The 26,156-nt window shown below is 37.4% G+C and overlaps 3 protein-coding genes, 1 long non-coding RNA gene and 1 pseudogene across 11 annotated transcripts; 1 reads left to right on the top strand and 4 right to left on the bottom strand.

Annotated features, from left to right (window-relative positions):
* Window positions 1-129: 129 nt before the first annotated feature.
* On the top strand, window positions 130-11,038 carry LOC149039355 (uncharacterized). The gene is made up of 2 exons (XR_016180586.1): window positions 130-441; window positions 9,985-11,038. It is a non-coding gene; the product is annotated as an uncharacterized LOC149039355 (long non-coding RNA).
* On the bottom strand, window positions 1,700-5,613 carry LOC149039356 (substance-K receptor-like). Of its 2 annotated transcripts, XM_089185334.1 has the most exons (5): window positions 5,492-5,613; window positions 4,052-4,180; window positions 3,288-3,552; window positions 2,793-3,029; window positions 1,700-2,097 (listed from the first exon to the last, which is right to left on the bottom strand). In XM_089185334.1, exons 2-5 carry the CDS (start codon window positions 4,165-4,167, stop codon window positions 1,798-1,800), a joined length of 918 nt encoding a protein of 305 aa, XP_089041460.1. In that variant the 5' UTR covers window positions 4,168-4,180; window positions 5,492-5,613; the 3' UTR covers window positions 1,700-1,797. The 2 variants fall into 2 exon arrangements, with proteins under 2 accessions (XP_089041460.1, XP_089041459.1); XM_089185333.1 differs by lacking the exon at window positions 5,492-5,613 and having other exon boundaries at window positions 4,052-4,421.
* LOC113666738 (pyroglutamylated RF-amide peptide receptor) lies at window positions 6,398-13,708 on the bottom strand. Of its 7 annotated transcripts, none has more exons than XM_089185370.1 (5): window positions 13,606-13,708; window positions 8,874-8,999; window positions 8,346-8,619; window positions 7,714-7,968; window positions 6,398-7,033 (listed from the first exon to the last, which is right to left on the bottom strand). In XM_089185370.1, the coding sequence occupies exons 2-5, from the start codon at window positions 8,984-8,986 to the stop codon at window positions 6,734-6,736; spliced, it is 942 nt and encodes a 313-aa protein (XP_089041496.1). In that variant the 5' UTR covers window positions 8,987-8,999; window positions 13,606-13,708; the 3' UTR covers window positions 6,398-6,733. The 7 variants fall into 7 exon arrangements, with proteins under 7 accessions (XP_089041496.1, XP_089041494.1, XP_089041498.1 ...); XM_089185368.1 differs by lacking the exon at window positions 13,606-13,708 and adding an exon at window positions 9,960-10,098; XM_089185372.1 differs by lacking the exon at window positions 13,606-13,708 and adding an exon at window positions 9,960-10,098 and having other exon boundaries at window positions 7,840-7,968.
* Window positions 13,709-16,582: 2,874 nt separating this feature from the next.
* Window positions 16,583-17,877, bottom strand: LOC149039354 (histamine H2 receptor-like). The gene has a single exon (XM_089185377.1). The coding sequence runs from the start codon at window positions 17,719-17,721 to the stop codon at window positions 16,810-16,812; it is 912 nt and encodes a 303-aa protein (XP_089041503.1). The 5' UTR covers window positions 17,722-17,877; the 3' UTR covers window positions 16,583-16,809.
* Window positions 17,878-23,083: 5,206 nt separating this feature from the next.
* LOC149039353 (uncharacterized) lies at window positions 23,084-25,114 on the bottom strand (annotated as a pseudogene).
* Window positions 25,115-26,156: the final 1,042 nt, after the last annotated feature.

Below are 26,156 nucleotides of genomic sequence, written 5' to 3'. Positions count from 1 at the left end.
TTCAATTAATTGCTGAAATACTGTAATATTAGTTTTGTAATCATGGTGAGCGTAAAAAAAAATAGAAGATAATTAAGACAACGGAAGTGTTGTATCAATTATTGACCTTCCTCTAGCATTTAATTCAATCACTCGGATGGCCCCGGGTGGTTTAATTCCAATAGCGTCCAGGAGACTGACTGAGCTCGAAAGGGAACCTAAATCTTACGTTACAATCTTACCTTTCTGCGGCTTTGGTCTATAATAGCTTGTCTCCGTTGCGTTGTGACAATTCTGTGAATCCTTGGGCTTTGGATTGGCTGTTATTAACGGTATAACGTGCCAATGCAAGTCAATCAAAGGGAATGTAGTCACGGAATATCAGAATGCTGCAAATATTTTCTGTTTCAGGGTACACAAACTTTTCAACTAAAGGAAAGTGCTTTCTCTTACAGGGAAAAGGTAAGACAGAGGTTTATTAACAGTTTAAGCATAAAATAGATCTTACACAGACACCTACATCGTGACCTCGAAAACGTGACCACAGTCAGTGGAGTTTCCGCGTGAAATTCTCGCCCGTCAGACAACTCCGAAATTTTGTTGATACTGTCCGGGAATGTAACAGATACGATCGAAATTCGTTAAATTTTCTTATCGCTTTTCATAATTGAAGCTTTTAAGCCGGCACACCATCGGCCTTAATACCGTTGCTAAAAATCGGACATAGAATTTTGGAATTCAATCTGTAAACAGTAAGTTTGACATACGAAACTAACCATGTAATTACGTGCTTATCACGAAACAGCTGCTGAATATATTTTCATGCTTCAACTAAATCCATCCTTAGCAGTCAGAACCAACAGCAAACAGTACAAAAGAACATTACAAAACAAATTATAAAAACTAATCGTTCTCGATGAAATTAAAATTAGTTCTCGAAAAAGTTTGCTACGCGACCTTTAAAGACCTGAAATTGATAACCGATTAAGCCGCTCTGTATAACCACAGAGACTGACTCAAAAGCTTCCTTTCCCTTATTGACAAACAGACGATTTTCTAGCGATTTTCAGTGAATTTTTAACGAACAATCTTCTTGTAAGTTTCAAGACAATTTGAAGATTCAAAATACGTATTACGTACTAAAATGTGGAAGTTATTCACCACGAAATTGGTAAATAGGTCTGAAATGAAATTCTATCTTGTTATTGATTATACGTTGCCTAGCACGTGACTAAAATCTACCCAGGCGGAGATCCAAAATGACGGTGGCAGTCTTGGCTTAGTTATATCACTCAAAACTCGTTCTCGTTTGTCTCATTTGATAAAGAGGGAATCGTTAATGTTTTCATTAACACGTTATTGCCTTGATTTTCTAATTTTTATAATGATAGACAGTAAATTTCACTTTTCACCCACATTTACTTCCAACCTTTTCTTTTGAACCAGGAACAAAAATGATATACGTTTAAAACACATGACAGCATTCACCCTTGTCAAATGTAATAGCATGATCATTTCAATTTCAATTACTTTGTTTCTTTGCTACATTAGCGAACACTGAACTACTGCTTGTACTCTAGATACGACAATCAACCAAAAAATTCCCTAAACCAGTTTACATTAAACATAATTCAAAAAGTCATGTGTCAATACACGAGTTTGCTCATAGAGCACTTTGATTAAGTTCTTCGAGTTGAGTGGAAAGTAGTTCACAGTTTCGTTACTTGTAATGCATTTTCTTTATTTGAGTAAATTTCCGTTTTGAAGTAATTATAGGGTTTGTTATTTTTTGCCTTCAAATAACAATTCATGTCGCCATTATGCCACTGAAGCAATTTCTATAGTTTGGTTGACCCGGTTTCTCGAGCATTTGGAGAAGGACAACATTTCCTTAATTTTCTCTCTGAACTGTCTGTTTAACAATGCATACACAAACGGATTGACAGCAGAGTTGAACAACACCATTACGAAAGAAACGGAGACTAAGACAGGGCCAATGTTGTAGGATGCAAATTTCCTTAAAACGTAGATGACTGACATGAATCCATAGCAGATCCCAAAAATGACAGTGACAATCATGACCATCAAAGTTACTCGTTTCCGCACTCTGTTAACACCCTGTATCAAAAAAACAAAAAGGAAGAAAAATGAGTCAATTCTGTTAACTACTTGTCTGAACCGTGAGTAATTGTCATCCATATTAAGGATAATGGGTAGTTCCATTATTATATACAGAGGTCCTTTGATTGAGCACGCCAAAGAACAAACAATTTTAAACATGGCAAATTATCACAAAGTATACTTAGTTTTAATCCAGTGTAACAAAATGTGGCTATGGGATAAAATGATTGATTTCATTCGCTCAACAAAACTCGCCGTTTCCGCCATCTTGCTGACGACAAAGTTTCCATCGAGCAAACATTGTTTTTTGTCCTCTTCATTCCACTGCTTGACTAAGCTTCCTTTTAAGTTAGCGAAGGATTTATCGTTTAGAAAAGATTTTTGAGTGTGTGTGTGTGTGTGTATTTTTTTTTGATGAAGAAAATGGCCTTACTTCTGCAGACCCATCCACCCTCTGTCCTCGCTGGCCGCTTTACACTTTCTCAATATCTCTAATCACAGGAGGAAATAGGACAAAGATGTCCTTGCTGATCGTAATCTACTCTCGAATCTCCAACATTATATCTCATTGCTAAAAAATTATTTAAAAAAATCAGGAAACCAAGAAAAATTTAACAAAGAGCAAAGAAAGGAGATCACTGGTTGAAGTGAGCTGATATGAAAGACCTGCTAACTAATTTCTTAACTCTTACCCTCTGTTGACGAGAAAGAGGTTTGAACCACAAAGTGCTTACAACATTGCAGTATAACCCGGCCATGACAATCAGAGGAAGGACAACCACAAGTAACCAAGCCACACTGTAAGCCTTTGACATCCACTTCTGTGGCCAATTCCATACGCAGAACTGCTTTTTGTTGTCGAAGGTTGCAGTGAGAAACATGGGAATATTGAATGCAACTGAGAGGATCCAAGAAACCAGGACGATCACCTGAAACAGTTAGCCCGGCATATTTGAACACGACTGAGAAAATTTCACCGGTGAAGAAATGGCTGATCAAATCAACCATTTCACTTCAAAAAAATTATTTCCATATGATGATTGATTCTTTTAAATTAAGTTAAATTGTGTATCGATGACCTTCAGATACCTATAAGAATCTTAGCCAAGATAACAAACAATCTTATCAAAGTCGCAAGGAAGTTGTGCAGGTTTGATACGAACGCAATAACATTAACCTTTACACACCTTCAACTTAGGCTTCGTCAAGTTCCACCTAAAAGGATAAATCACTGAATAATATCGTTCAACAGCAATTGCGATCAAACTGAATATTGAAGAAACTGCTCCAATCCACCCGACGTTTCCACCTGTTACGAATTTGCATAAACCTGCAGCAATCACTCCTTCTGGGTGGAAGGAAGTAAGTCTGAGAAGAACGGAAGGTGCGCTGAAAATGGCGAATATCATGTCTGCAATTGCCAGGTTCACGAGTAGATAGCTTATGAGAGTCCTATAGAAATGATCATAGATAAAACAGTCAATAGCGAGACTCAATTGCCACATAACAAAATCCGTTTTAAAGTCGCAAAATTGTCGCTTTTTAAAAACCGTAGGAAATTCATCCATTTTATTTTGCCTTCTTTGTCTTTCATTTTCTGGCAATTTCATTACTTTTAAGCCTTGAAATCTGATTAGTTTCTCAGTTAATTTTTCCTTTTTCAATTACAGGGGAAAAGCTGCGATTTAGGACAAAAATAATACGATCCGTAACTATATCGCATTGTCGAGAGCAAATCCGATTGCAAGGACGGAATGGAATAAATATTGTTATTTCCTTTCGTACAGGAATCAACCTAGGTATCTGTCAAGATATCTGGCGAGCAATTAAACTTTTTCTCTTGTCGCTTACATCGATGAACTTAAGTTCCTTCCTTTAGCGAGTTATTGTTCATCAAATGCAAAATTATCACATAATATCGTTAACATCATAAATTGGTAATCGTAATAACCTCATGTGTAGGTTTCTCTTAATGATCAAACACACAACAGAATTTCCTGCGATGTTTACGGAAATGAGTGTGAAAAGTACCGCGTTTATGGCAATGTTAGTCACTGATTCACTCATGCTTGTATGAAACCTGGTAAAAAGATTTAAAGTAAACAAAAAGGCATTTAGAATGTACTCAAAGAGTGATGAAAACGTGGGACAGGTGCGTGCTAAATATGTAAAATCAAGACAAATTAACATCCCCACAAAGTCTTGATGTGAATTTATTCAAGCCGGAACTACTTTTGCAACTCACTGACGTGACATGGAATATCCAGGGTAGGCTTGGAGTTGCTCAGTAAGAACTAAGACTACTCTATTATTCTCCAAGGTTTTATTTCAATAGCAAACAAATAATATACCTCTTAACTATCAGCAATGATTTACCCATACAAGAAAAGAAACGTTACGAAATAGACAAAAATGGTGAACTTATGTTCACTTAACGTCAAAAGGTTGCTAAATGAAGTTAACTGATCGTTAATAGTGAAAGATGCTCTTGATATCTTTCCAGCTCTGTTTTATATTGAAATAATTTCCATTTTAAAAAAATCATTAGCGCTATAATTTAAAAAAAAAACATGGAAAATGAAATAAGGCAATATGTACCGATGCATTGGATATCCTCCGCCAAAAATATTTTTACATTACTTGCAGCAATCCAGACCACTCTAAGAGTTCTCTCAAGCTTTGACAATTACCTCGATATTAGTCAAGCTCCACTGATGATAACGCAGGATAATCTTTTACCCTTGGTTTCTTTTCCTAATACATCCGTAATTTTGACATTATTACCCTCAACCTTGGAAGGTATGAATTCGTGTGAAAACCATGGAGAAAAATAAGTCCACAAGCAATTACTACGGGAATCCATTTCGACCTCAACTAAACAGTCCTCATTTAACTGTTGTTTACCCTCCATGTTTACCTTGTAAAAGTATAATTATTGTGTGATTTCTTTCAATTTCACCTCAAGAATATTGTGGCAAAGCTGGTTTAGCGTAAATGTGTAAATTATTGTACAACAGCGATAGATTTTGTTAAGAAAGTAATCAGTTTTAACGTAGGGAAATCAGCAGAAATCGCGCCGTCTCGATCTCTTTTTCTAAGTGGCAAGTTTCGACGGAAATTTGTCTTTTGTTATGATCGAAACATTTCCCGTGAACTGTTGCACAAATATTAAATTTCCAATCAAAAGAATTATTCATCATAACAACTTCTACGTGAAGCAGGCAGTGTTGCCTACAATTACTGTAAACAAAGAATCGTCCTTCTATACCGTATAGAACGTGAAATTCTTTTAAGATTTCGTTATGTATACTGATACAAATTAAAGCAAAGGAAACTTTACTAAATTTGTCATAAGTTGTGTGAGAGAGGATAATTTACAGTGCAATCTTACCTTTTTGCGGCTTTGGGTTTTCAGGGTCTATCTTGCCTCAGGGTGGGCGTGATAGCTTTTTGAATCCTCGGGCGTTGAATTGTTTCGAAAAAGAAGTGGAATTGAACGGTATAGTGTGCCAATACCAGACTAAGGAAATGTAGTCATGGAATATTAATAGGCTACAGGGTTTTTTCCGTTTCATGGTAAAAAAAAATTAATATAGGAGTTTCTGGCCAACTTTCCGACTGGCACCAAAAATGACAAACGCAATATTTAATTTCTTTTTTTCAAGAAAGGGTAAAATGACCCCTAAGAAGAAGTTGTAGTTTTGCCATGATTCTAAGAGAAAAGGAGAGAGAAGAATCATTTGATGACGAGAACGAAATTTTTTCAAACAAAAAAATCCTACGTAAATGCTCGAACTGAAACGAAATAGACGACTTTCCTTGTGAAAAGGACATTCAAAAATTTTTTACCGAAGGAACTTTCTGGTTAAGAACTACTTAAAGATAATATTGCAATTTATTTCAATCTAAGATACAATTTTTGTTGCTGCTTAGATCCCTGCTCCAAATCTGGGCTTTTAAGTTGGTCAGTTTTGTTCTTTTAACAAAGTCGGAAAATGCAGCTCTCCAATGATTTTCTCTTCTCCTACCGATCATTGATATTAATCCAAAGATGTCCAGAAGTAAAACTGAAACCAAAAGGCGCAAACCGAACTGCACTAGATCATGAATTGTTTGCTCTTTCCAAAGAAATAATATCAAAGATATCTGCGTCCACGATAATTGGATTCAACGAATGACTAAAGCCGAGGGGCGCACTTGAATTTTTACTTTAGCTTATTTGGCACAATTGTGTAAAGTTATTTTCTTCAGAAATTGTGTACACTGATGATGATTATCGATCGATGAAAACGCGACATTTACGAAAGTTATTGTAAGAGATGTAATTAAATGAAGTTTTTACATACCACACGTTCTGAATAAGAGAAACACAAAAGGAATAACGTATAATTCAACCTTCATGCCATTTCAAAATTGGCTTAAAACAATAATTAAACGAAAAACAAGTATTCAAGTGACGGTATTATTTCAGTTGAAGACTAAATATTCAAGCCAGAACGCTATAAAGCTGACAGGGAACTTGAGTTCTACATGAGTGATCTCAAAAGCCGTTGCAAAAGGATTGTTCCAAGGGTCCTGGAAAGAAACAAGTTAAGAAAAGGGAGATGATAAACTCTATATCTCCATAACTCTATCATGCCAAAGACGCAAACTCTGAGGTCTCCTCGACCTTGCTTCCTGAGCAGTCGGAGAAGCACATCATTTCTTTAGTCTTCTCTCTGAACTGACTGTTTAACAATGCATACACAAACGGATTGACAGCAGAGTTGCACAACACCATTATGAAAGAAACGGAGACTAAGACAGGGCTAATGTTGTAGGATGTAAATTTCCTTAAAACGTAAATAACTGACATGAATCCATAGCAGATCCCAAAAATGGCAGTGACAGACATGACCATTAAAGTGACACGTTTCCGCACTCGGATAACACCCTGAGAAAAGAAAAGAAATTAAAAAAATTCTGTTTAGGATTGATCTGAACAGTTACAAGTTATTATCCATTTCGATCACGATAAGAGGAAAGGAAAAGAAGAACACTTGATAAAATTATTTTTATCAGTGAGTTGTTCCATTATTTTTCACAGCGATCCTCGAAACGAGTAACCCAATAAAGTAATTATCAATGACCATACTTAGCCTTCACCCAGTTTAACAACGATTCTCTATTTACCAATTTGCATAATCTTATCTACCCAATAGAACTCGAAGAATCTGCCCTCTTGCATGGAAGCCATATTTCTGAAACATTGGCTTTCTCACATGCTTCATTAATCTCCCTGTTTAAGTTGACGAAAGATTTAATTTATACAGATGGTTTGTGTTTGTTAGTTGTAGTTAACCCTCGGAGAAGGTGAAGAAACTGGCATGAATTCTGTAGCTCAAACTGCCACCAGTTCTTGTGCTTCTTTAATTGCTCTATTAGAAGCAATTGAGGGAATGACAATCAGAATTATCCTAATCTACTCTTGAATATCCCACGATATTCTTCCCGCTAGAAAATTATCTTACAGACTCATGGAATAAAGTAAAATTAATCAATAGAAAAGAAATGGTATTATAGGTTGAAATGAGTCAAGGGGAAAGATCTGGAAACATATATTTTTACTCCCACCCGCTGTTCACGAGAAAGGTGAATGCTGTGGTGCTTAAACCATAAAGTTCTTGCAACACGGGAGTATAACCCGGCCATGACAATCAGAGGAAGGACAACCACAAGCAACCAAGCCACACTATAAACCTTTGACATCCACTCCTGTGGCCAATTCCATACGCAGAACTGCTTTTTGTCGTCGAAGGTTGCAATGAGAAACATGGGAGTATTGAATGCAACTGAGAAGATCCAAGAAACCAGGACGATCACCTGAAACTATATTTGAGCACGATTAAGATAATCTCTGTGAGAAGACGTAGTTAACCAAATTAAATTAACCGTTAAATACCATGAAAATATAAATACATTAATGTTCGTTTTGATCATTGATTTCTAAACCAGTTTTAGTTAGAAGAAGTTTCCTTGGTGAAGATTTTGTAATTAAAATTGGCGATTAAAAGGAACGAAGTTTCGATTTCTTGGAGGTCATTTTCAAGTTATTGTAGAATATTCAAAAATGAACGTATAAATATAATATTCTAAAACAAGTATTTTGTTATTCTAGCTAATGACTTTAGCAAAGCTGTAGGAACGTGTACGCGGTTCATTCTATTTTTATTGATAAGTTTGCAATAACATTAACCTTTACGCACCTTGAACTTAAGCTTAGTAAAATTTCTCCTGTTACTAAAGGGATGCATCACAGCGTAATACCGCTCAATAGCAATTGCAACCAGACTGAAAATGGAGGAAACCGCTCCAATCCACGCAACATTGCCGCCTGTCACAAATTTGCACAGACCTGTAGCAGTCATGCCTTCTGGGTGGAAGGAAGTAATTAGTCTGAGAAGAACCGCGGGGGCAATAAATATGGCGAATATTATGTCTCCAACTGCCAAGTTCACGAGTAGATAATTTACGATATTTCTGTAGAAATGATAATAGAAAATACAGTTAATAGCGTGTACGGTACCTTTTGTAATTTTGCGAATTTTTAAATAATAGTATTTCCGTTCGCCCGGGAATGAACTTGATATCTATCTATGGTTTGTGGTTAAATTGCGTTTTTTTTTTGTCACTTAAACAACAAACTTATGTCCCACCCTTGGCGAGTGGCTGTTTATCGAATGAAAAATTATCGCAAAATGTCACTAACATCATAAATTGGTATTCATAACAACCTCATGTCTCGGTTTCTCTTTATGATCAAGCAGACAATAGAATTTCCCGCGACGTCTACGATAATTAGTGTGAAGAGTACTGTGCTTATGGCAATGTTAGCTGATTCACTCATGCCTCTCGGAGACCTGGTTTAAAAAAAATGAGACATAATTCAATAAAATGACATTAAGCAATGACAATGCGAGAAGATTTTAACAAAACATGGCGTATGGTAGGTAATTTAGTGTTTACAACTGGGTTGAAAACGTAAATTAGCCACCGTAAAGGGTAAAAAAGCTGACGTTTCGAGCGTTAGCCCTTCGTCAGAGCGATTGATAAAGGGCTAACGCTCAAAACGTCAGCTTTTTTACCCTTTACGGTGGCTAATTTACGTTTTCAACCCAGTTGTTAACACTAAATTACCTGCTATACTCTCCCACCGACGCAGCACCACAGTTTCTTTAGAAACTTACCCCTTTATTCATAAGCGTATGGTACATGCGTAACATAAAAACGAATAAACATCCCCACAACCTCTTAGTGCGATTTAATTTAAGCCAGAAGTACCTTTAGAACTCTCTCATATGAAACGATGGAGTTGCTGCGATAAACGTAGATACGTGAGCATTGTCGATAAAACTTTATAGAATAAATGTCAAACACGTATCACTAAACCGAACCAGAGGAAAGTCGGAGCATGGTTTTTCAATAATTAAAATCCATGAGAATCTAACATAATATGACGAAAAAAAGTAAACCATAGACTCTAATTAACACATGCGAAGGTGTCGATTTTAGACGCGTACGGGCATGAAACACTGAATAGAATCACGTTTGCCACGGTAGCGAACTTTAGACTTTGTAAACATTAAGCCGGTCTCGATGACTTACATTCTAATCTACATGAAGATCTCACAGAAATATGGAAAAATATATCACATCTACAACAGCGGCTAATATATTTTCGCTTGAAAGGCAAACAGCAAACGTTCAGTTTATATTATTGTGCGTCACTTATGTAAACGAGGATGCCAATGTCCCTCAATTTTACAATACAGCGTTTTTATCTTCACCAGGCAAAGGCATTGTCATTTAAGTATCCTTACCTCAGGTTTTTCTTTTGTTTTTTAGAAAAAGCAGAGAGTTTCCTCAACTCCAACGATTAAACGACGTATTCAGACTAGTTTTCAGGTCTCAGTCTATATTCAGAAAGAGGTTACAACAGCTTATTAACACTGATTCAGCAGGGGAATACGATTTGAAACATATGAGGTAGACAGTCGTCTTCTTTCCTCTGTACTAGCAAAGTTATACACGACTAAACCGAATAAACTTTTTGAATTTTGTCTTCGCCTCAGGATGAGTAGGAGGGTTCTAGAAATAATAAGAAACTATGTTTTGTAATCGGATATCAACACATTTGTGACAACTAATTTCCGATTTAACAATGCTAGTTGTGCGTGCTCTGGGATTTTTTTTTTTATCTTTTTTTGTTAGTAACTCAGTGCTTTGTAAAATGATTAGAATCGTCTGATTTGATTAGAAATCGCTCAGAAGCAAATTATTTCTGATCTATACAATCTCTGTTCCAATTTTTTTTTGGCTTTCCATGTTAGGACAGGTGTTTGAATTTATAAATACCGCAATTGACATGTTCCTTCACGAGGTTTCAGGTCCTTCTTCGCAAATTTCTGATCCTAATCATTTTAAACAAAAATTGTTTTCAAAAGCATATGATGCCGATTTTTTTCTTTTTCTTCCCTTTCAAAATGGCAAGAAATGTCCATGGATAGATTTGTAATATTAACCTTCATTAATTTTCTTCGCAGGCAAACTAGTCATCTAGTTTGAGTTGTCAGTGCATTCTAATTGATATATTTACGTTTTAAAATGAGACATGAACCGAACCTAATTATATTGGCGATGTGCCAATGTGTTAAAAATGTTCAGTTGCAACCGCAAATTGCGCTTTGAGACGACAATAACCGACGAAGACGGTAGATAGTTATAAAAGTATAAATATGATGAACAATTAGACTGCGCAAGGATATCCTCAAGTTGGCAATAATGGAAATGTATTTATTTTCTCTTTGCTTTTCTTTTCGTTTTCTTTTTTCCTTTGCATGACATAGGTATCATGATACACTGATAGATTGACTGCTAATAAATTCCAAGGCACCAAAAACAGATATAATTTTAGCTATGCATGCCGTACTGGTGAGGCATCATGAGGCGGAAACAAATATCTATGGCTGCAACATGTACCTCATTGGTGGCATTAAAAAATTTAACAGAGTGCCTGTCACTCCCCTCCTCATCTCAACACTGAAGTTGACGAGGTCTCCACGCTGTTATCACTATTGTACGCGACCTTTTGGTTTTTTTTTTTTTTTTTCTCGGCCTATCATTTTTCTTTTCTCTCATTTTCGGGAAGGAAACGTAATAAAAAAGATTGCATTGACGAGAAGAAACTTGACAGTCACGAAGAGAATTTGCTCAATTTTCGTGAAGTGTACGTTGCCTAAAAAAGAAAAAAAACACCTGCCAAGGGATTACTCAAAAACACTTCAACTCGTGACGTTTTCACTTTACTTGATGGTTCTCAAGAAGTTTCAGCATCAAGTACAGCGTATGCACCTGCCAAGGAAAACTTACTAATTTCAATAAAACGTTATTATTTTGCAGTATATCATAGTGGACTTCATTTTAACAGGGATCGTGCGTGGCATTGATGGACTGATAGCCATTTGACCCTTGATATTATAGGTATAGGAAATCGCATGAGCAAAAGTACATTATATCTCTTCTTGCAATATAAATTACTACAGTGGACTTAATTTAACAAGGATCGTACGTGACAGGGATAGACCTGATGGCGCTGTGGCCCTCGATAAAATTATAGGAAATCGCATGAACGAAGGTGCATTCTAACTCTTCTTGCAATATATTACAGTGGATCATTTTAACAGGGATCGCGCGTGACAGTGATAGACCTGATAGCTTCGTGACTCTTAATATAAGTATAGGAAATCGCATGAGCAAAGGTGCATTCTAACTCTTCTTGCAATACATTACAATGGATCATTTTAACAGGGGTCGTGCGTGACAGTGATAGACCTGATAGCTTCGTGGCCCTGAATATAAGTATAGGAAATTACATGAACGAAGGTGCATTATAACTCTGATCGCCGTATATTACAGTGGACTTCATTTTAACAGGAATCGTACGTTAAAGTGTTAGAACTGATAGCTCTGTGGCCCTTAAAACAAGTAATGAACAAAGGTGCATAATAATTCTTCTTGCCACTTCATTTTAACAGGGATCGTACATGACAGTGATGGAGATGATAGCTCTGTGGCCCTTAATATAAGTACAGGAAATCGCATGAACGAAGGCGCATTCTACCTCCTAGTGTCCTTTGATTCCTACAACACCTCAGTCATGTTTCTTAAAGTCTTTAATGGTTCAGTTTTTGAAAGTTCGTTCCTCCCCCGTCGGCGAGGTTCTTGCACAAAGAGCAACGTAAAACTATCTTTTTTTTTTCTTAAAAACGACTTCGAAGCTTCATCCGAAATAAATAAGTTCTAGTGAGTTCCAAAAATATCAAATCACTTATACGTTCTACGTGTAAGGAAACTATACAATTTATTTCGAAACACAAAGTTTCAACGACATCGCAACAACGCTTCAGTCGAACACGTTTAGTACTTGAACCGCTCCATTTCACTTAAAAGTGAGTACAGGATCAACTACATATATATGTATAGAGATATAAATGAAGAAGAAACAATGAATCACAATCTGATTTCTGAGTGAAAATAAGTTTACACATGCAAGCTCTGGTGAGGTATTTTAAAATTTTCTGAAGTAGTTTAGCAAAGTATTCTTCAAAAATAGTCTAGGTATGCACGTTTTACGAAATATTTTTCAAAGTACACCCTTGTAGTATCTATTCTCTTATCATGATGAGTTAGTTGAGATTAAAACACTTTAATAAGATTCATGTCCTCCGTTGTCTTAACGCTTTGAAGTTTTCTCCCGCTATAGTGTGGTGTCGGGTTAGTCACACTGTTTGTCCCGCCTAGTTTCTGGGGCTCTGTTTCAGCGTAAATCCTGTTATTTGGGCGGCAGGGGAAAGAGATAGTACCTTTGATCTTCTCCCTAAATCTCTGGTTGACCGGAGCGTATACAAGGGGATTGATGACAGAATAAAGCATTATCATTATAGACGCTGCGGCATATGTTACATCGCCTAAGGAGTGACTGGGACACAAAGAAGACGATCGAGTCTGTAAGCCAATAGACTCCGAAAATAATACTGACAAGGATCACCACAAAGCGCTCGTTTGCGAACTTTCGTCACTCCCTAAATACAGAGATCAGTCAAATTCAGTCCTAGTAGTATTTGCAGAGTGTTCGCAAAGGGATTATAGGACAAATACTCTCCATTTTGGTTATTGATGGACTCAAACGCTAAGGAATTATGTAAAATCTACCTTAATAAGTCATATTGGTGCTTACTTTGGATCATAGCTAGGAATATATTTACGCTTTAGATGTTAATTATGCATTGTGGAAGCGAGTGGAGGGATGTGAGTAGAGTATGTAAGCAGAGGGCAACGTTGAGTTTCTTTAATTCACTTCATTTTAGGCAAATTAAAAAAGCAAGCAGATAAATGACAGATTTTAATAAAATGGAGGTTCCCCTTCAATATAATTCTCTTTAAAGAATTTTGATACATTTTACCAACCTGTTGCCAGTTGGTGTGATCGATAGGCGTTTGATCCACAATCTGTACACCACTCTGTCTGGAGGATAGTATAATCATTACTGGCGCTGGGAAAACTCCAAGAGCAAACCACCAAGTTATAGCATAAGTATAATTATAGGCTGGATGATAAGTAGCTCAGTGAAGTCTTCACCTCAGCAACAAGAGGATCTAAGCTCTTCCAATTTTGAAGCACTTACCTTGGAATATACTTCAACGATATGAGCTACGGTCTGTGTTGTTCCATCACGCGCCATGGTAACATGTACAAATAATGACAGTTCATTGGGATACGTATGTATCCTACCGTAGATTAGCTTTTTGCGCCTGTATTATTTATATGTCAAACGATTTCAAATTTCATAAAAAAGGAAACCAATAGATACAGAGCAAATAAATTACTTTTGCTACATGATTACTCACACGATCAAAGTTTGCTTTATGACTTCAAGTTCGACTTGGACGTGTGTCAAAGAAAACAATTGTCAATTGTCGAACTGTCAATTCTAAATAAACCGAAGGACCTTAGCGTATTTTTTTGTGAATCGCACTCTCGTTTAAGGGATTCTTGTACTTCCAAATTCAGTAGTTGTTTGTAGTCATCTCACAAGTATGCCTTCGTTCTTTACATTCATTTACATGCGTTGTAAAGCAAAATTGTTTTTACTTTGTTGTTTTTTTATCCGGTTTTATGATCGTTTTGATTATTTGATATGTTTGGTTTACCTTGAGAATCTATAACGACCTTAGCCGAGTAAAAACGTGCTTTTCATAAATTCGATACAGGTGGCTGTATTTGAAGAGAGCGGAAGGTGTAAAAGAGACTTCAAGATAACATCGTTTTTGAAACATAGCATCGACACAAGCTATAGCGTTCGTTTTTTTCTAGCTTAGACGTGCTGGTGCACGGAAGACTAGTTTTAGCTGTTAATCATATCACATGTTATAGTATCCTCTATGCATTATTACCATTTCATATTGTTTGTCTCCAGCTCTTGGTCTGTGTTATTCAGTTTTTTTCTTGTAATTCAGAAAACTTGTGAGCAAAACAAAAAGTAGATACGGAATGAAACAGAGATGAAAATAGAGATGTAAATTGTAAATCCTCCTTATTTTCATTATTGCCCTCTAGTTAATCATTAATATAAAAAGGTAATTTAGTGTTAACAACTGGGTTGAAAACGTAAATTAGCCACCGTAAAGAGTAAAAAAGCTGACGTTTCGAGCGTTAGCCCTTCGTCAGAGCGATTAGAGGAATTGTGGGTTGTGTATGGATTTATATGTAGAAAGTGGAGCTACGCCATTGGTGGGAATATGATGACGAAAAAACAGGAATAAATTAGTTGAATGAAAAGCGCTCGTTGATTCCGTGGGGATTAAGGGTGCCGATTTGAAATATAAATTTTTGTTCTAGTGTTTTACGGCTTTCCGAACTGCCTAGATGTAAGGAAAGGCCGCAAACTGCCATATGCTGTTTAGAATGATAAGGAAGATTAAAGTGTCTAGCGACCGGCTTGGATGCGTCCTTGTCATTTATTTCCACATCGCGAAGGTGTTCTCGGAATCGGTCACCCAGTCGTCTTCCTGTCTCGCCGATGTATAACTTATTGCAATAAGTGCAAGTTATGCAGTAAATAACATTGGCGGAGGTACACGTAAAGTGATCAATGATCTTAATGGATCTTTTGGGTCCCGATATTTTCTGTACGTTGTGAATGAAAGGACAAGTTTTGCATCGTGAGCGAGCGCATTTAAAAGTTCCAGATTGGTCATTGGTTTGAAATGAACTCCTGACTAAAAAGTTGCCTATGTTTTTGTCACGTTTGAATGAAATAAGTGGGGGTTGCGAAAAGATAGTGCGGCACCCTTAATCCCCACGGAATCAACGAGCGCTTTTCATTCAACTAATTTATTCCTGTTTTTTCGTCATCATATTCCCACCAATGGCGTAGCTCCACTTTCTACATATAAGTCCATACACAACCCACAATTCCTCTAATCGCTCTGACGAAGGGCTAACGCTCGAAACGTCAGCTTTTTTACTCTTTACGGTGGCTAATTTACGTTTTCAACCCAGTTGTTAACACTAAATTACCTTCTATACTCTCCCACCGACGCAGCACCACAGTTTCCTTAGAAACTTACCCCTTCATTCATTAATATAAAAAGCCTGCCGCAAGAGTGGATACAAACGTGAATTAGAGAGATCTTAGGTGAAGTCTTCTCAAAGTGAATGTACGATACATTGGATTTATTGAGAAGAGACTGCGAAATGTGCTATTGTCTTTTTTATCCGTTACAACTGCTGGTAGAGGCGAAAATTGTGAACAAAATTTCCTTCACTGTAGCAAAATATAAATTTCGCCTTAAAACGCTCTTTCGAGCAGAGTGTTATCCATGCATTGTATTAAAAGCGGTTGGCAAAAATCGCAAATTAAAATGTCCTGTAGATCTTTAGAAAAGCAGACAGTCAAAATACTCTACGCCCCAGAAAAAAGTCGTGTATTATACGAAAAATAATACCTTATTACGTTTTCAAGACATGATGTTTGGCCGGAACAAACATCTCAAATGAAAACTCTCGAAATGATCAAATGCTTTTATTCAGCCCGGTGGTATCCGTCTGTTTTAAGGACCAATGTATTAAGAAGAGTAATTAGACTTGAAAGCTAAGCCTCACATCCTTTTTTCAAAGAAAGTGAGACTTAATTTTAATTTCAACACACAAAGGAAGCCCTTGCCAAACGCAATACAACGCAATGCTAGAAACTGAAACACTGAAAGATACACCTTGGTCAGTTTGTGTTTTCACAATCTGTTTGATTCCCACGCAAGCAGCATCCGACCGCGTAAACTGCTACCGTGGCCTGCTAATTAACTGCCAGAAAATAATATTGACAAATGAAGCAGTACAAGTGTTAACCGGCAATACAAGTAAATAGATAATAGCACACGTTCATTAAGTCAAGTGTTTATTATGAAATCTTTCCTTGCTAGGCTGAGAATATTGAAACATTACGAAGAATTCTCCAGTATGAAAATTTACCAGAAAATCAGCTTTGCCAAATAAATGCATTTGGGGCTGTTACCTTTTTCCTGTTTTAGAACTGAGAAGTGAATAAGCTGTCACCCAGGATGAAAAATTGATCATTACCCTGGCTGAAAAATTCTTTTTCAGGCTGATGTTTAGTGTACGGGCAATTTCCTCATCATTAACATCACTTTAGAACGAATTTCTCTAATTCGCCAACAGTAGACGAAAGGATTTATAGAAGAATTAAGAAAAATTACAAAAGATGTTAGATTTGTTGATAACACTACTGGGGAGCTATATCCCAACAATGCTACCCCAACTATGGCACAGAAATAAGGAGTGTAACATGCTACAAGAAATCCGAAAACTGTCAGCATACTGTTTACAGATTTACGGTACAGAATCATGCTAAAAGTCTTTCGAGGTCGCCTTGTGGCAGCCTCGTTTGTTACTCTTGTCTTTGAAGCCCTCAGAGTTTGATATATTCTAAAATAGCACGAAGACGTTATGACAATGGAGGAAAAGCCAAGAATAATGGCACTAATTTTATTGATTCGAATATTCCACATTCGGGAGACCGCCCAGATAGAGCTGCAAATCCACAGAAGTACTACAACCAAAGTGACTTTTTTCACGGTTGTAATCAGTCCGTATCGTATTCTGAGTCTCAACGCCAGATATCTTTCAATGCTTATTGCTGTCGTGGTTGAAAAAGACACGGCACAGAAGAAGTAAGCCACTACAGCATAAAACGGCTGAATCGAACAAAACAATTCAAGATTACCGTGGAGAGCCCCCAAAGCTGTGGCAACTTGTAACGGTTGAGCGACCATACCAACTCCAAAATCAGACAGAGCTAAGCTGTAAAAAAGAGCTTTGGACGACGAAGAAATCGTGCGGCACTGGAAGAGGGCGAGTAAAATTATCGAATTTTCAACAGTTGCAGAAATCGAAAAAACCACATTCACAACGCACAAGAACACGTACCAGTGACGAGGCGATTTGCGTATAAACTGGTACTCACGAAAATCTTGATCAGAGCAAGAAGTATTGTATACTTCCATTTAAAAACTGTTTGTAAAATTGCTTGATCGCCTTACGTCTCCGGAGAATTACTTTAAGTTTTAGAGGCTCAGATAGATTGTCAGCTTATCCCCATAAAGATGTTGTGCCTGATGTTTCGAGGTTTAATTAAAAGTCTATATAGACCCATCGATGGTTTTTCCATGTCAACATGAACAAAGGAGATGTCAATGGCGCCAATCAGATTCAAGCTTTTGACTTTCAACTAAAAGGAAAATATTCATCAAGCCAGCGTTGTTTTATTTTCCTCTAGTGATCCGGAAAGAAATGAGTTAATTGACGACAATGAAAACGAGGGGTATGTAATTGCGATTGTACTAAAGAGATGCACAAATGTTTGCGACTTCGCAAGTATGATTACTCTGTGAATTGCAAAATGCTGTACCTCTTGCCAAGTACCGTATGAATTAAGTCTAACTGTGTTCATGAGAAAATGAAAAAATGATCGTCAATCAATAAAATTATCGTACTTTTCTAAATTGCTCACGAAATGGCCCTATTTTTTTACAGCACGCGTAAAAGCCAGATCTGATTACGCTGTTCTGACGCATTTCATTGAAGATTCAATGTCGTTAGTTGTGCAGTAGTCGGCGGTTGGAGCCCAATTTCACAAATTGTGCTCAAACTCGCCAACCACTATTCTACTCACCATATTATGGTTATTATTTGATGAAATTATACTATAATAAAGACATAGAACTTCGAGAACCCAAGAATGTTTTCATTTCTCACAAATTGACGAACTACTCACGCACGACGTCATTGAATAAACAGGAACTTGCTGACTCATCCATGGGACTTTCCTGAGGAAGTTGCTCGTAGCATTTATATAGTCCAGCTGGCATCGACCAAAAAAAAACATTCGTTCAAATTAATGATAAAAGCATGAAACTTTGCTACAACACTTATGACCCTAAGACTGACATTTTCTGATATGGGGCCGATTCAAAATAACTTCTGGAGACGAGAACCACGCATGGGAATTCTGTTATTGGTATGCTGGAAGCTTCATCTTTGAACTTACTTATTACTTCCTTGTTTGTTTTATCGAAACATCATGAGTATTCTGGATATTCGCTGTCGAATTTATTTTCATCGCTCCAGAGGTCTTTTTAAACGTCTTCGATTTCGATTTCATAAGTTAGACTGTCTGTATCAGTAAAGAGTAATTTTTCTTCGCTGTTGTGTTTGTTTTGATGTCATTTGCAATGGAAATCGTACATTAATGTTCTAGAAAGATCTAGAATGCTCATTCCTACGTGTAATGACACGAGGAACAACCAGGATAAGAAACTGAGACGTTAAGCTTTGCCGCAGTTTTACTCACAATTTTATATTTAATAATCTATATACACTCATCGATGGTTTTTCTATGTCAACATGAACAAAGGAGATGTTAATGGCGCTAATCAGATTCAAGCTTTTGACTTTCGACTGAAAGGAAAATAAACATTAAGCCAGCGTTGTTTTATTTTACTTTGACGATCCGGATCACAATCGGAAAGAAGTAAGTTAATTGGCGACAATGAAAACAGGGGGATGTATAATTGTAATTGTGGGTGTTTTATTTACCACGCAGACACCTGTTTCTTTGGACTCGATGATTAAATATGTGCGACTTCGCATGAATGTATATTCTGTGTATTACAAAACGCTGTACCTCTTGCTAAGTACCGTATGAATTAAGTCTGACTGTATTCATGAGAAAATGAAGAAAATGATCGTCAATTAATAACTTTATTATACTTTGCTCTCGTCATTGTCCTCTTTGTATTTTACAGGTCGAAATGAAGTTTTCGTTAGTAGTACAGTAGTTGGCGGTTGGAGCCCAATTTCACAAGTTGTGTTCAAATTCGCCAACCACTATTCTACTTACCACATTATGGTTATTAATTGGTAAAATCGTGCTAAAATAAAGACAAAGAATTCGAGAAATCCAGGATGTTTTCATTTCTAAGGAATTGACGAACTACCCACGCATTGACGTCATTGAATGACAGGAACTTGATGCCTTACCAATAGAACTTTCCTGAGGAAATTGCTCGTGACATTTAAATAGTCCAGCTGTTATCAACCAATAACACTAAATCGTTCAAATAAGTATAGGCAATCACATGATTTCGAGTCCAATTTTTAATCAATAAGCTCGAGTAAATTTTTTCAAAGACTGACAAAATTGTACGAGCCAGTAGGGCGAGTGCCATTTTTTGAAAAAATTCAACAGGTGCTTATTAATTCCAAATTGCTCGAGAAAAATCACGTGATTACGTATTAATGATATACATGAAAAAATGTGAGATAGCTTACCATAGTTATGCAGAAGCAAAGCGCGCGCATCAACTGCAAAAATAATTTACTCAAAGCCTGCAAGTGACTTTGTGCGTTCGGTCAAAACAACCGCGTACGATCAAAACAATAATATACAATAATATTTTGACATCTTCAAGGCGCAAAAAAGTTCAAAGTCCGGCTAAACAGTACAAGGAATTGTTCAGTCTGCGTCAGAATCACTTTCGATGAAATGGAATCATCGTTTCCGCGGTTTCACCATGTTTGTTTTTAATTTCAGCGTAGTATCGCTCGAACAGAGTGTTAAGCTGGGTCGGCTCGTAATTTTCGATTTCTTTGGCAATTCCCTTCTTTGAACACCACTTTTTCCAAACCGAAAACCAAAGAGCAATGCTTTTTACAATGGTTTTGTTGTTAGAGCTGTTTTTCAGCTGCTGTATTGTTGTTGAGGTAGCGAAATAAACCTAAATAAATGCCGGCCATTGTTTTGCTGGCAAATTTTCAGCGCATCCAAATGTTGCGATATCCAAGGCCCGCACTCAATTGGCTATCTGTGAGTTTCTTTGTTTATTGACCAATCAGAATATCTGGTTTGTTACATCTTTGCACTGAATTAACTCTCTTCTGCACTGAATTACCTGAAAACTGCATTTATCCTAACCAATCAGAATTGAGTGATTTTTTTATATTCATTATTAATGATAGAGGCATGAAACGTTTTACAACACTTATGACCCTACGACTAACATTTTTTCATATAGGTCCAATCCAAGTAAACTTCTGGAGACGAGAACCACACATGTCAGAAATTTACTAACATGGCTAAGAATGAAAACCCTCTTAAATGACAAATGCTTTCCAGCATAGCCCATGAGTCATTTTCTAACCGTTTGTATTCATCTTATCCCATCATGAGACTATCTTTGATATTTATCTCAATATTTGGGTACCCTGTGGTCAAATATCAATGATGAATGGTGTGTGAAATATAAGAAAACAATTGTAGCGATACGAAACAACATGGCTCTGAAGTCCCGCTCATGGGTCACAAAGCTTAAGTTTTAACATCAGGGCAGAGGAATCGTACAGCTTTCAAGATGGAACACTGTCTTTTATTCATTCATTCAGAATGTTCAGAGACATGTGTGTCCTTCTATTCACGCATCCAGGTTGTCAAAACTGTTCAAAATGTTACAAAAATCGGTGACGAACAGCACAATTCGTTTAATTGTCAATCAGCGGTTCGTCGAGAGAAGCAAGCCTGTTACACAACCTCTCAAGAAGAATAATCTTCCCACTTTCACTTCGACGAACAAGAAGACAGTTTCAAAAAAAAAGGCGAAAATAGGAGTTTTGAAGGAAGACTGTGCTTTATTTTTGCGGCTTTACATAGCAAAGGAGTCAAAAATAATCTTAAATCGTAACAAGAAAATTGCAGAGGAAGTTTTACCAGAAAGCCAGTGTGGCTTCAGGGCAGGCAGATCTACTATCTATGTGATATTCACATTACGACAATTACAAGAAAAAGCAATTGAAAAAATCAGCCCCCCTACATGATTTTTGTTGACAATTCCAAGGCCTTCGACACAGTTGATCGGAAGACACTTTGGAAAGTTCGGAAGCTGTATGGTTGCCCTTAGAAAATGGTGCAGATCATCAAGCCCTTCCACGAGGAAATGGCAGGTGCTGTTAGGATCGCTGGAGACACAGGTGAACCCTTCACTATCAATCACGGTGTCAAGCAAGGCTGTGTACTGACACCAACCCTCTTTTCTCTCTATCTTGCGGCTGTCCTAGAATCAATGTGTACCAACCTCAATTCAGGAGTGTTCATCAAGACAAGAACAGATGATAAACTTTTCAACCTTGCCAGACTCAGAGCTTCTGCTAAAACAAGGGAAATCTGTGTAAGGGAGTTATTCTTTGCCGATGATTCTGCCCTTGTTGCAACAAATCCTACTGTCATCCAAGAAATTGCAGACAGGCTCTCCTGTGCCGCTCGCCACTTTGGCATGAAAATAAATGTGTCTAAAACAGGACTGCTCTATCAACCGGTCATGTGTGTCGTATGTCTGACAACAGAATCCCCAAATATGTGTTTTATGGAGAATTCAGCTCTGGAGGGAGAAAACGCGGTGGACAAAAACTGCGCTTCAAAGACGCATTGAAGAGATACATGAAGAATGTGGGAGGAAGAAGCAATGGACAAAAAGAAGTGGCGATCAATGGTCCATTAAAGCATTGCCGCTGTCGAACGGAATCGTTTCAAGAAATATCAAGCAGCTCACAACAGGAGGCTCACACCAACAACTGATGGTCTTAAATGCAACCGTTGCACGCTGGATTTGTAGCGCATCAACGCTCCTGCAGCACGTAACCGTTTCTCAGTCAACATCGCCTGCAGTGGACTGCCGCCGCCGATGAAATAGCGTGTCAATTCATGATGGAAACTTGAAAGACTTCTTCAAGTATGAGAACCAACCATGGCCGCCATCACTTTCGCATCTTGGACAGCTTGGAGGAGGACAGAAGGCAGACTTGGTGAAGTGTTTGCCCAGCGCATCAGCACAGATCGCAACTCAACCAGTAGCTGATGCAGTTATTCTTGATGGAGCTGTTGATGTGCATGTGCTACAGCCAAGAACAGCATGCACCTTTGACTAATAGTCACGTAATGGTATAAGATGAATACGAATGGATAGAAAATGACTCAGTGGTTATGTTTGAAAGCTTTTGTCGCAAATTTCCCCAAGCAATGTCTTTTAAGAGGATTATTTTTTCCTAGCCTTGTTGTCATGTTAGCGAATTTCTGCCATGCCTGGTTCTCGTCTCCAGAAGTTAATTTGGATCGGCCCTGTATCAGGAAACGTTAGTCTCATGGTAATAAGTGTTGTGGCAAAGATTCAGGCTTTTGTCGTTAATTTGAACAGTTTTGGTCGATAACTTTTAGACTAAAAAGGAAGAGGGAGAGTAAAGCAGGTAATTTAGTGTTAACAAATGATTTGAAAACGTAAATTGGCCACCGTAATGAGTTCAAAGGCTGACGTTTCGACCGTTAGCCCCTCTTCTCATTATTATTCCGGTTGTCAAGTGGTGTTCCCTCATAGGTCCTCATTGATCGGCTGTTGTGTTGTTTGATCGTGGGTATCCAAGCTACAGGAATTGATCTCCCTGTTTAACCGGTATACACATTGTCGCATTCGCATGGGATCTTGTAAACGACACCGTCTCCTTTTGTTGCCTTGATGTTGTAGCCAGCGGCGAAAAACCTCTGATACACCATTTATGTTAGGGAGAACGGCAATAGATTCAAATTCCTGCGCGGGTTCTTTGCTGGCTGTTACCCTCGCTGTCTTTACGAGTTTTCGTACAAATGAAGAAGGATAACCATTAGAAATAAGTACAGATGACAAATAAGTGTCTCTTTTTCTCAGAGATAACTGACGCTTTCGTTGTGAGGTGTTTGGCACGGTCATATAGACACTTAACAGTAGCACGCTTTACTGACTGAGGGTGGTGTGAATCATAGGCTAGGTACTGGTTAATGTGGGTGGGTTTTCTGTAGACAGTAGTAGTGACAAGACCGTTTGAGTCCCTTGTAACTGTTATGTCGAGAAAAGGAATGGTGTTATCTTTCTTGATTTCCATGGTAAAACGAATAGTAGACTGTTGACAGTTTAGATGTTGTAAAAAGTCGTCGACATGGTCCCGGTCTGAGACTGGGAAAGTGTCATCTACATATCGTTTCCAGATCTTAGGTTTGCAAGTCGCATTTGTTATCGCATGTTCCTCAAATTCTTCCATGTAGATGTTAGCTATAACTGCGGAAACAAGCAGGGCTTCCCATAGCTGTTCCGTCTTGCTGTTCATAAATTGACCCGTTGTATTGGAAATATGTCGATCTTCAGACGAAATTCAAATGGTGGGCAATTTTTGTGGGTGTTAAGTTTGTGCGGTGAGCAAGATCGCCGTTGTTCTCCACTTCTCGCAATGCAGGTTGAACTGCACCCTCGATAGTGCATTTTTAAACAAAGATTCCACGTCAAAAGGTACCATGAGCTCGTTATCGTGTACTTTCTCATGACTGATAGTTGACACGAAGTGCATAGAGTTAATAACTGAGTAGTCTGACTTGCCTGTCAAGGGGGACAGGATATTGGCTATGAAGACGCACAGTATTGCAGTCGAAACGTCGCGATCAACATCCAAAGCGACTCCATAGTGAGACAAACGAATTAAGTTTATCTACTATCCTGCACCACGATGAACAATAAACACATATTTTATTAAAAAGAAAGTCGTTCGCCAGATGTTTTTAAAAGTAAATTTTACTGTTAAAGTTTACCAAAAGCCAAATTGACCAGCAATAGACTATAGGTGTTCTAGAAATAAAAGGGATTCTTTATCTTACTTCAAAGTCTCAAATTCTTCTCTGTCTCTTAATTTCACATGTCACAAATTATATTTTCAAATCCTAAAATAAAACAACGGAACCTAACATATCTTCCATCTTTTCAAACAGATATAGAAACTATTTTGCAGTTGGTTTTAACAGCGCTTAGAACTAATGCCCCTCTTACAATTCTGATATATATTCGATCCTTCAGAAGTAATTTATAATCAAGATAAACGTATATTGGATATCACCGCTTTCTCTTGTAGTGATTCCCTTCTTCGAGACTTGATAGCAATAAAGAGATAGAACAAATAAGCTGAGAAGACGGCTTTTATGTTTAACTCGAGAATAAATATATTTGTAAGTTGTCAAACAGAAGTTGTTTGAAGTGTTTTTTCTTTCTCGTTCGCTGCTTCAATCGTCTAAAACACATGTAACAGGATCTACCCAGGATAATAAAACACAGCTTGGTCTCTAAGAAGTTCGATTGATCGCAAAGAAATGCATTTCAAAGAAAATTGCTGTAAGTTCGAAGGAGAGAAAAGAAGCTCAAACTCCTCCTTACTGGCCCACTTCATTCCTTGGTTTTTAATCAGAACAACACAAACCAGGGTGTTTCCCACGATATCTGTGATTACCAGCTCAGAAAACATCAAAGCGATCACGGTCTGGGCTGAATCGGTCAACATGATGGATTTTCCTTCTTTTTGCCGCTGCAATTTTCACCAAAACGTCATTGTCCTACGGGCATAAAATTCATGCTTTTGGATGTTAAGTTCCAAAGAGAAAAATTATAATTACAATTTGAAATTTCCGTACTTCAATTTGTAGGGACAAACCGTTACTTACGGTTTAAAGACTTGCTTGTAAACAGACATCCAAAATGTACCATAAACACAAAATTTAATTTTGAATTGCACTTTACCTTATCGTCCAAGTAGGTCCTTACTCAGGATTTACGAATTACATTTGTGACAACATCGCGTTTCTCGGAAGATTGGAAATAATTGATTTAATAGCTACGCACTTCAACAAGCTGTAAATATAGCGATTGTCAGCGTAAAACCTTTTCATAACGAACGCCCTGGAAAATTATAATCTCAATACACGAAATCTCTTGACCAATGAGAATTGCGTTGATATATCTCTACCTTTTATGCAGACCTGATAGTATTTAATATAATTTTTAATGGCAAACTCTTTGTTTTCAAGAAAATGCAGTGCCAGGGGTTTAATTGACTCAGAATGTTTTTATTCAGAATTTCAAATACTAGAATGGCATCTCTGGATTTTTATATTGCAAAATTAGCGTCTAGTTGGAATTTCAAATCTTAACTGAACGGTCTAACAGAATATAATAACAAAAAAATTTTCTTTAAATAATTTTCATGAGTCATTTTTCCAGCCTGTTCCGAGTTGGTCTGTAAGTCAAATTTATACAAAAAATATCCCTGCTTCTTATCTTACCGCCGGTGAATGGTAAACGTGGTACTATCAGTCTAATGGTAATCTTCATGTGTCAAAGAAAATGAGATAATCCACATCCTGTAAAAATTGAGATGGATTCTTCTTTGCCAAAACTATCAGTCAAGCACATTTATCACAAAAAAGCTAAGAAATGAGCTGTCAGTTCTAAACAGACCAAAGAACCTTAGCGCATGTTTTTTTGAATCGCACTTCATTTTGGGGATTCTTTAGTCGTGCACTTCCAACGTCAGGAGTCGTTTGTAA

Source organism: Pocillopora damicornis, chromosome 10 (assembly GCF_964200805.1).
Source record: "Pocillopora damicornis chromosome 10, jaPocDami1.2, whole genome shotgun sequence".
In the NCBI taxonomy this organism is placed as follows: Eukaryota; Metazoa; Cnidaria; class Anthozoa; order Scleractinia; family Pocilloporidae; genus Pocillopora; species Pocillopora damicornis.
Note: the sequence above shows the minus strand (reverse complement) of the source record. Positions and strands in the feature narration are given on the sequence as shown.